At 37.7% G+C, this 11,124-nt stretch overlaps 1 protein-coding gene across 1 annotated transcript; it reads left to right on the forward strand.

The window, feature by feature from the left end:
- The first annotated feature begins 483 nt into the window (after positions 1 to 483).
- LOC109543396 (NEDD4-binding protein 2) lies at positions 484 to 10,018 on the forward strand. Its single transcript, XM_019913089.2, has 4 exons — positions 484 to 1,243; positions 4,203 to 5,361; positions 5,416 to 6,421; positions 8,986 to 10,018. The coding sequence occupies exons 1-4, from the start codon at positions 1,138 to 1,140 to the stop codon at positions 9,517 to 9,519; spliced, it is 2,805 nt and encodes a 934-aa protein (XP_019768648.1). The 5' UTR covers positions 484 to 1,137; the 3' UTR covers positions 9,520 to 10,018.
- The last annotated feature ends 1,106 nt before the right edge of the window (positions 10,019 to 11,124 follow it).

Here is an 11,124-nt window from a genome sequence, read left to right on the forward strand (position 1 = left end):
ATTTTATTTAATTAAATACATATTTGGAAAAAAAATTTCATCTAAAAAAATCGAAAGTATTTTGTCAACCCCTGGAATTGACCGCCAATGCGCCTGAAATAAATAGTTGAATCTACGTTGAGCTGAAGAGTGAGGAGCGATATGTGTCTTATCCGGCTCAAACAGAGATGGGAAGTGAGGCCGTTCGTCGAGTCGCCCTATTGTCAGTTAGTCCGAGGCGCAGAGGAGCAAGAGGGAAATAATCAACCAATATGAATTCACTGATGTGCAAGCGAGAGGTAAAACTTAACCATCGAGGTGTTTCTATTGAACTTTTGTACTGACATAGCATAACATCTCTCTCCCTCACAGTCGCAGAGCGTTAGTGTGAGATTAGATCACAGACAAGTACAGACTTGAAGAGAGATCGAAACAAATGCCAAGTGTCGTGGTGTCTTTCACAAAATATCCCCCCTTAGAATAGAAACAAAATAGGGCGGGACTTACACGCTATTTCGAACCTCGCTATTGTAGATGTCGTTCCACAGAATTTTTTTTTGGCAGAATTTTCCAGCAGTTTGCGGTTAGTTTGGTATTTGGTGGATATGTGGCGCACCCATAATGCAACGTAGCCGGTTCTAGGTCAACTTACGAGATTATTAGAGAATGACTAGAGAAGCAAACCGGTATAAACAAAATTTGAAAGAAAATGAGTGAACGGGGGTTTTCTTATATAGCGAAATTTCTTTGAGATTTTGATACCCGGAATATCGTTGTATATTTTTTCATTTAATTATACTTGTAAAATTGATATTCGATTAAGAGATTTTATTATTGGGTGAGTCGACAACACCCTAGTCCACCCATCAGATGGCGGGTATGTTCTGTGGTGTCTTTATCTATGACAAGTGCTCTTGCACGTAAGGTTATATTAACCTCTGTGATCTGTGGGTTATATTAGTGTTTTGCATGAGATAAATATTGCTATATTTGTAATTTACTAGGGTTATTGCGTATTTACCTTGTTATAAAACAATTTTCATCTGGTATTCGTTCAGACTTGAAGTAATACCAGTTGCGCCGTAATTTTTAATAGACCCAGGCCTAAATTCGCACGTGTAGTGGAAGGTAAATTACAGTGAAAACATCAGCAAAGCAATGGCACAGTTCGATTATAACAGAAAATCCCAGGATGTTGATGTCCGCGAACGAGACTGGGATCAAAAGGCGATAAGTAGCACTTCATACATCAATGAATATGAAGGTAAGTACTTGATGGATCAATTCCAAGAGTTTTGTGGTACATTTTACTCTTAGAGAGCGGGCCCAGAGCTGCTCTTTAGTCAATTAACAATTAATTTAAAATTAAAAAGTGATTTGTTCATTAAATGGGCGTTAAGCAGATTGCAGCACGTGTCCTGTTAAGCAAACTCACTTTAATCGAGTTGTTGTCATGGGCCCCGGGAGGTTTTTTTAGTCGTCCCGGTGTTTTTCTAAACAACTACTCGATTATTTAATGCGAACTTACCACGTGTTTATCAGATCAGATTATTATAATCTCGCCTGTGTAAATATTGCCATCCAATTGTTTCAAGTGCTCGAACATGTTCAATAACAATTCGATTTTTTCACTTGAGTGCCATGAATTTATGATAATTTTTGTTTGATAACAGTCTACAGATTTACTTTGATCGAAAGCTTACACCAAACAGCTTTAGGGCCCTATTATATAACTATTCCGTTACAAATAACATTTTTAACGGTCCGTTATATCGCAATCGACTTGTTGCTATTCTGTATATGTAAATTTTGAGGTTCCGTTAAAAAAATATATACAGGGTGTAGCACATGATCAAAAGGATACTGCGATATTCTTTGCATCAAAAGAAGATGATCTGACGTAACTTTTATTAACAAAAAATGTCTGGCTCCTCTGCTATTGATGGTCAAAGTTTTTCAAAAAAATTATCTTTTTTGAAATATCGGGAGTATGGTACGATTTATTTTGGTGAAATAAGTTTCAATTCAAATAAATAAATTCGCTGTGAATGTGTTCTTATGTAAGATTTATAGTTTGATGACACAATCGAGTTCAGCCGTTTTGGACAAGTGGTGAATTCTTGAGTGTCGTGATACAAAAACTACCAGAACTTTGTATTTGGTGATTCCATTAACTCATTTTTTTTTGCTTGATGCACTAATCATTTGTTCACAATTTTGTGCTCTTTGTAAAATCTTGTAGCATTCATAGTTTTTGCGCAAAAAATATGTCTGTTTTCTTGCCACTTAACAATGTTAGACATTAACTACAAATATGCGCCGCGTAAACGCGTACGCTTTCACGCAAGTTGTCTTCGCAAAATACTAATACTTTGACCATGTCGGTCACTTCTTCATTAGAAAAGGTCATTCAAAACGAATTTGTGAGATTGATTGACAACGATTTTATGCCCCGTATCACGATATTTGCTGTTAATATCCAACATTGTTAAGTGGCAAGAAAACAGAAATATTTTTTTTTGCAAAAATTATGAATGCTACAACATTTTACAAAGAGCACAAAATTGTGAACAAATAATTAGTGCATCAACCAAAAAAATTAGTTTGATTTCATCCATCAAATAAGTTCTGGTAGTTTTTGTACCACGACACTCAAGAATTCTCCACTTGTCCAAATCGGATGAACTCGATTGTTTCATCAAAATATGAGTCTTACATAAGAACAAATTTACAGCGAGTTTCACTAAAATACATCGTATCATTATCCCAATATTTCGAAAAAGATAATTTTTTGAAGAACTTTGACCATCAGAGCCAGACAGATGACATAGGTCAGATCGTCTTCTTTTTCATGTGCTTACGGGACACCCTGTATAATTTAGCGGAGTCCGTTAAACTTTCTCAACAGTAGTAGGTGGCAACGTCGAAATCTACCCCAAACGTCTAATCTTTATAATCTAAAATTGCCTAAAATAAAACGTCATGCTGGTTACTTGCTTCTGTCTCAAGTCTGTTTAATTTGTTTTTTAATTCAAAAATTAAAATCATGATTATAAAAATGCTTAATATTATGTAGAAAGGTCAACAATACCTATTAAATTTTTCCTGCTTTCATTGGATCATAGGTCGAGGCCTTAGAACAGCTATTACCGTTTCCACAATATTTCTAGCTCTTATATGTTCATTAGAATTAGAGTCTGGGGTATCATTTGGGCAAAAGTAATGAAACATCGAACTTTCGCTAAAACCCATTCCGAATTACGTCGGTAACTTCTTAATCTGGATTATTAATTACGTTGCGATGTAGTTAAGTGGTAACTTCCAGTGGCATAAATATGTAATGTAACAAACATTTTTATTCGGTTTGATATTGTTGTTAGGATTCGTCATGCATTCTAATTCTGGTAGTATTTTATTAAACCGAAAAATAAATTAAATTTCTTCCTCTGGAATATTAAATCAGGTGAAACTTCACAACGCCGTCTGCTATAGCACGCGCACAATCCCGCGCGCACCGTACGCGCAGCCGAAAATTCAGTACTGCTCAGCCATGTTGCTAAACTGCCACCAAAGTAGAAAATCTCAATCAGAACAAAAAAGTAATTAATTTATGGTTGAAAACTCACGTCGGTATAGGAAATAGTAGATACGAGACTAATTAGCACTCGTATGTACATGTGATTGTGCGCCAAATTTAGCGGGCCGTAAACTTTATAACGTCCGTTAAATTTCAACGGAATAGATACAGAATAGGGCCAGAATAGAGTTCAAAAGCTGCCCTGATAGTTTGGATACAAATATAATTTTTTTGCTGATTTTGCAGATTTATTTTCAATTATTGATATACCTACCTATCGAAAACCGCTTCGGAGTTGTTAATACTGTAGAGAGTGCACTTTTCTCTAGAGTTGTCAGAAATGTCGCTTCAATCGAACTTTTAGCAGATTGTCAAATTTGTACACTTCGGAGATTGTATGAGTTTTTGCAAACAACACTTCAAAAACCGGAAACGTTTTTGTATAACTTATTTATCCAAAATTTGTCCGATTAGAAGTTGCTCCACTTGGTGTATAAAAGTACAAATGAGAAATGGGTGGTTGCTAAAAAGTGAACCAACCGATGGGATTGTGGAAAAGACCTCCAGTTTCAAGCCTCAATAAATAATAATACATTCTACTACGTCTAAACCAGCCAATTAACGCACGTATTTTGCAAATTTCCAGACCGAGAGAGCCCCAGACAAGCAGAAAGGCGAAAAGATCAGAAGACATCCCCCCGGGCAAGAAACATGGGTGTATTGCATGAAGCTTTAAGCGATATTCGCTCAGGTTTGAGAGTTTTGATCCTGATGCGTGGCTTGCCAGGATCGGGGAAGTCAACATTGGCCCGAACAATCCTACAGAACACCATTGGCTATGATGAGACGACTGCAAGGGACCACATCCTATCAACTGATGACTATTTTATGAATAACGGCGTCTACAATTACGATGCCGCCGATTTGACTGCAGCGCATGGTTGGAATCATCAAAGGGCCAATAGAGCGATGTCGAACGGCTTCAGCCCCGTGATAATCGACAACACTAATGCGGCCATGTGGGAAATGAAGCCCTATGCCATCATGGCAACGGATTATGGATATATTGTGCAAATAATCGAGCCCTGCACTGATTGGAGCTTCAATCCGAAGGAATTGTACAGGCATAACACCCATCAAGTTTCGCTACAGAGCATCAGGAACATGCTGACTAAATATGACAAGAATGTGACGAAATTGAGGCTATTTACGGCCTATGGGCTCGAATACAAGCGGCTAAAGCTGCCTCAGTACCGAAATTACCCCGATCTGAGTGTACGGGAGTCGCACGCTCCTCCAGCTCCCAAAACGTCCAAACAGAGCTCAGTGGACGACATTCTGTTCGAAAATGGCGAGTCCTCATCCCTGAAGGACCCAGTGTTAAAACCCATGCAGCAGAGCGTCAGCCTCTTTGATAACTTGAATGCTTGGGGCATCGATGAAGCGGCGCTTCGTTCGTGGGACATTGTGATTCCTATGGAGCCCACCGAGCCCAAGGCTCGCGTTGTTCTTCTTAAAAACCATGAAGAACCGAAGCGGGTGGAAATGAAGAACGCCGCAACCGAAACCAAATTGGAAGACTTTGACTTGCTGCGCAACATTGAATGCGAAATGATGCGAAAGGCGATCAAAGTCTTTGTGGGACACAACAGGGACATTAATCCAAACTACCAGTCAAAGCCGCCGGGAATGGTGAGAAAGTGCCGGATCGAGCAGGGAAGCCAAACGGAGGAAAGCCACGAGGCCAATATGGAGATGCTGCAACATTTTTTCCCGAACATTTCCTCTAAGGCCATCCGCTACTGGTTAGAATGGGAATGATGTTTTTTTTTCTTAATTTTTGCCCCGCTGTTTTCCAGGTACGCACTGTTTAAATGCGATTTCGATTGGACGGTAGAGCTGTTTATGGTGGAAGATGAGGAAAACATCAACGATGTACCCGAGGACAGTGAGATGGAGTCGAACGATCTTGGAGAAAGGCCACCGCTAATACATCGAAACTCAAGCACTTCCGAAAGCAGTAGCGATTCGAAAGGAGCCAGCCAGAAAATCCGCAAGGAAAAGTTGGGCGGTTGTTCAGAAAAGTCGAAGGCTTTGAAGAAGATGGTTGAAAGCAAAATTAAAATCGCACCCGAACACTATTCCGAGCAGCTACTGAAAATCAAGTCCCGATCGGACTTTACGCCCGAACAGGTTCACCGCCCTTTGGACAGTGACGAATCCGAGGAAACATTTGATGACAAAAACGACGAAGCCACAGAGTTTGAGGATATAATAGAGTTGACCTTGGGCGAAGATCTGGTTATGCAGCTGGAGAAAACCTTTGGCGATCCAAACTTTATTTTCCCCCAAGGCTTCCAGCCAGTCGTGCAAATGCCCGTGGGATTCGCCAGGCAAATATTCACATTCTACGTGGAATCAGTTTGTCAGCAAATGGAAGCGCAGAATCTCGTCCTGGAGGACATGGTAAAGGAGGACGAGGAAATGGCCCGTAAAATGCAACTAATGGAAGACCTGGCCGTCGGCCCCCCATGCGAACCGATTGAAATCCCGAAGATTATGAAAGAGCAACGGCAGCTGAGCAAACTGCGCAAAGAGGCGAGAAAGTGGCAGGAGGAGACGCCAGACACCTTGGCATTGATGCTAACCAAGGACAAGCTCTTTAAAATGTTCCCGTCGCTAGACAGGAAAGATTTGCTGGAAATCCTCCAGGCCCACAGCAACAATTACAAGGACACAGTGGAGACTCTCATTGCCAGCACTGGATCGACTTTAGAATTGGATGTGACCAATGCGATGCAACCGCCGATTGAACCGGAATTGTTCCGCGATATGTGGCTCGCGCACAACAGTTGCCAGCAAGAGGTAAGGCCTAAGTTAAGTGAGTGAAAGGAGAAAAAAATTGCATGGAAAAGGTGCATTTGTGGCAAGGATTTTTACCTCCATTCGTTTAAATCAGGGGTGAGCAACCTTTTTGATCAACGGACATCATTTACTTTGCTTTTTTGGTCGAAAGCAAAAATTTCTCTGGGCTCATATAATTTATAAAAAATTTCAATATTTACTGAGACAAATACATTCTTTAAATCGGTATTATTCTGCAAGTCAATCACTTCCATTTGAAAGTCTCCGGCAACTGTATCCACATCGATATGAAATGCCGAGGAAAATATTTTCATGGAAACCGCCGTCTTGTCAAGTCAAGTCGTTAAAATTCGTTCGATTAAAATGTCTATACAGGGTGAGTTTTTTTCGATGAAAAAGTGCAGGGATCTTCGGAATTAGAGCAGTTACGAAGAAGGTCAAATGGACAAATAACTGCAGTTTCGAATGCTCTACTTGAAACTAATTTTACTTTTCTGAAATTTGACAGCTGTCAAAAGATATTTGGATGAAACTTATTTAGGGTACATTTTTAACTTACTCCTACTTCCGTTGATATTAATTTGACAGGAAAACGTTGAATAGAAAACTTGTAGGAAATTCCAAACAAAATGGCGTAAGGCATTTCTCCAAAATAACTGTCATTTTTTGACATATGACAAATTTTCACTAAAAAATACTGACAATCTTAACGTATTTTTCGCCAAAAATTATGAAATACATTTTATTTTTATTTTATTAGAATACTCGCCTCTTTCGCCGCTTTGTAAAAAGTTTTGAAATCCCTTTCCAGCTTCGAATTTCGGACAAAAATCAAATAATTTTCTATCAAAAAACGAACTGAAGAAGCGAAAGCTTATACTAAATTATTTGGAAAACTCGTCACTTCCATTCCTCTGAAAACTGTAGTTTGTTAAAAAAAATTGTTTTTTTAGTTTTGACTGAATTTTTTTTTCTCTGCTTTCTACTCAAAAACGATCTATTTTGAAGAATTTTACTTAAAAATACTGATGATCTGGTTGTATTTTACGCGAAAAATTACAAGATATAATTATAGCTTTGTAGGAATTTTACAAAAATTTTTTTGGAAGCGAATTCGGGATAAAGACGAAAATAAATGTTTCCCTTTTTCCCCGAAAACTATTAAGGTTTTCGCAAAAACAGATCGCAAAACTAAAAGTTTTAAATAAAAAACGCAAAAAACATGATTTTCTGATTATTCTGACAATAATGGGGTCTTTTCAGCCAAACATGACAAAATTAATTTTGCTAGAAAATTCGCCTCATTCATCGGTTTGTAGGGAACTTTAGAAAACTCTTTTCAGCTTCGAATTTGGCCCAAAAACCAGATAATTTTATTCATTCTTTTACCGAAAGTACTTAAAGATTATCTTGAAAAAAACGGTCAGATAGCAAATTTTCAAAAACAATTACTTGGAAAATTTGCCACCCTCATCGTTTTGAAGATTTTTCAAGTATCTTTAAAATTTTAGGTCATTCCAGTTTTAGCAAAGTTTCTATTAAGCAATTCTTTCTACGCAAAAACGCATTATTTTTTAGTTTTCCTTAAAATACTGACAATCTTCGGGTATTTTCTGTGAAAATTATAAAATAAATTTTATTGGAACACTCGGCTCCTGAACGGCTTTGTAATTTTTTTCTGGAACATTTTACTGCTTCGAATTTTGGACAAAACTCTAATCATTTTTTCTGGATTTTTTTCCCAAAAATATTTCCCCTAACAGAAGAAGTGAAAATTTATAATCAATTATTCCAAAACTCATCACTTTTGTCCCTGTTAATAATTTCGTTTATTTAAATTCCGGTTGCTTCAATTTTAGGTCAATATTTCTAAACAGAACAACACGTTTTCTTAACGCTTTACTGGAAAATACTGGCAAACTGAGAGTCTTATGCAAAAAGGTTAAAAGATGGATTTTACAAGAAAAGTCGTCGTCTTTACAGTTTGGTCTTTTTTATCGTCTTTTTCGAGTACCCGTTTAACCTTTGAATCTAGGACAAAATCGAAACAAAGGTTTCGTGTTTTTTTCGACAAAATTTAGGTTCTATCGAAAAAGGACCAGATAAAGCAAAAGCGTATAATCAATATTTGGAAAACTCGTCACCATCATCGCTCTAAATTTTTTTAAGTTTCTTCAAAATCTGCAGATTTTTCCGTTTTGGACCAAATAGTTTCAAGCAACCATATGCGCAAAAGCAATATGTTGATGGCTTTTTTGTTAGATGCTAAAATTCCGTCACCGGCCATTAGTTATAACTCATTAACTCAGAGAGCGGCAACAACTCAATAGCGCAACTCAACACCGCGTTACCCAGGCCTAGTGTGTACTACCATTTTATTCTAATTAATTGTATAACAATATATTGATGGGATATAAAATTTTAGCAAATGAATAACTTAAATTAAAAGGCTTGGCGGGCCGCATAATCATGTTAAAGGGGCCGCGTGTTGCTCGTCCCTGGTTTAAATTATTGCTATATTCGATTTGGACCCATGAATGACGTTGATTTTAAATAAATTTCAGAGTGCATGCACGGTCGAGGAGGTGGAGGAGCAGAACTGGTCGCCCATGGAATACCGGATAAAAGCGAATGGATTGCTGGCAAAACGCACAGAACTATACGAAAAAGCCAACCGCCATTATCAGAATCGAAACTATGAAGTAGCGCGCTTTTACAGTGGACTTGCAGCAAATCAGACGCCCGCTTTCGAACACTATAATAGCTTGGCGGCCACGGCGTTTCTCGATGACCATTCCAGACGGTTAGAGAACTTTAACATGCTGGATTTGCACTTTTTATATATCAAAGAAGCGATTCCGCACCTGGACATGTTCCTGGATCGCATGATCAACCTGCTGCGTTTAAGCAGCAAGAAAGGCGGGGAAACGGTGCAGATTATTACTGGACGCGGTAAAAATAGCGCGAACGGTGTGGCAAAAATCAAACCAGCCGTTATTACGCGGTTAAAAGAGCGAGGAATATGGTACGCACAGCTAAACCCCGGATTGCTGAAAGTCCGAATCAAACATAGTACGAAACTCACCAACGAACTTTAAAAGCAGAGAACTTTAAAAAAAGAGACAGCAAACAGTACAAAAAAACAAGTACAAACCATGATTACAAATTGTTTTCACCCATACACGTCCCAATAAGTGAGTTTATGTAAAAGCTCATTCACACTGTGACATCTAATGTCGCGTCAAAATGTCAACGTGTGAACGAGCTTTAAGGCAAATTATTTGTATTCTTAGCTCTTAAGGTGTACTGGTTTTTTTAAATTAATCCGCATATTTTTACGCCTAGTAAAGTAGAACAACAAACAAATAAATACGCAGCTTTGCTCAATAGTGTGGGAATATTTTCACATCCCGCCTGGTGAGTAACACACGTTTTGCTCAATTGCATGATGGTTATAATGGGAGTTGTGCTTTAGTATTTTACTCTGGTTATGTTCCCGTATATGTTCTACGTTAAGGTCGTTGACGTTTGCTCAAAGTTGTAAATTTATGACTAGAATTACGTTTTATATGTATGAAATAAAATAATTTCGCAGTTTTTTTTGTTTTAATTTATATTTAATTCAACATTCTGCTCTTCTGATACAAATCGAAACTTTCATGTGCCACCAAAACTTCGTCAACAGAGAGCATCTACATCGACAAGAAAAATAACGTTACGCTTAAATCCTGCTCCTAATATTTGCTGGCAAAAATCCATTTTGAGGGTAGAAAATCCAAATGCTCGGCATTTAAAAAAATATAGTTTTTCTATTTTCTACGAAACACTCTCCTTTAATCTAATAAGTAATCAAGTTACGAGTTTTTATTTGTACATGCATCTACATTTTTAGTCTTGAAACTTAGCTAGTTTCAAAAAGTTCCTGATGATGGTGGCAAATCGAAACTCTCAAGATTTATAAAATGACTTAATCCTGAGATAGTGTCCGCGATTTTCTTGAGAAATTTTCGATAAGGGTGAAAAATGGAAAGTTGCACAATATATTAAAGATACTTTGATTTTCTAGATGAAAAGTTTTCCCCTTATTCAAGGCCTGGGTACCACTGTGTTGAGTTGCGCTTTTGAGTTGTTGCCGCCCTTTGAGTTAATGAGTTTTACTCATGGCCGATGACGGAATTAACATCTAACAAAAAAAACTACCAACATATAGCTTTTGCGCATGCCTGAAACTTGGTCCAAAACGGGAAAATCCGGAGATTTTGAAGAAACTTAAAATCAATTCAGAACGATGAGGATGACGAGTTTTCCAAATATTGATTATACACTTTTGCTTTCTCTGGTCCTTTTTTGCGAAAATATAAATTTGTCGAAAGAAACAAGATAACTTTGTTTCGATTTTGTTCCAAATTCAAGGCTAAAACGGGTATTCGAAAACGACGATAAAGAAGACCCAACTGTAAAGACGACGACTTTTCTTGTAAAAACCATCTTTTAATTTTTTTTCATAAAAGACTCTCAGTTTGCCAGTATTTTACAGTAAAACGTTAGGAAAAAACGCGTTGTTCTGTTTAAAGAGTTTTGTTTAGAAATATTGACCTAAAAGTGAAGAAACGGAAATTTAAATAAACCAAATTATTCACAGCGACAAAAGTGACGAGTTTTCCGAATAATTGATTATAAACTTTCACTTGTTCTGTTCGGGG

The sequence above is a fragment of the Dendroctonus ponderosae genome, unplaced genomic scaffold (assembly GCF_020466585.1).
Source record: "Dendroctonus ponderosae isolate FM_Combo_2020 unplaced genomic scaffold, Dpon_F_20191213v2 Dpon_F_20191213_1, whole genome shotgun sequence".
In the NCBI taxonomy this organism is placed as follows: Eukaryota; Metazoa; Arthropoda; class Insecta; order Coleoptera; family Curculionidae; genus Dendroctonus; species Dendroctonus ponderosae.

Bases quoted from the DNA above. Each gene is read 5' to 3' on its own strand.
- LOC109543396 (XM_019913089.2), top strand. From the start codon at position 1,138: ATGGCACAGTTCGATTATAACAGAAAATCCCAGGATGTTGATGTCCGC. The intron at 1,244-4,202 runs GTAAGTACTTGA...GCAAATTTCCAG, and splicing joins ATACATCAATGAATATGAAG to ACCGAGAGAGCCCCAGACAA. The intron at 5,362-5,415 runs GTTAGAATGGGA...GCTGTTTTCCAG, and splicing joins TCTAAGGCCATCCGCTACTG to GTACGCACTGTTTAAATGCG.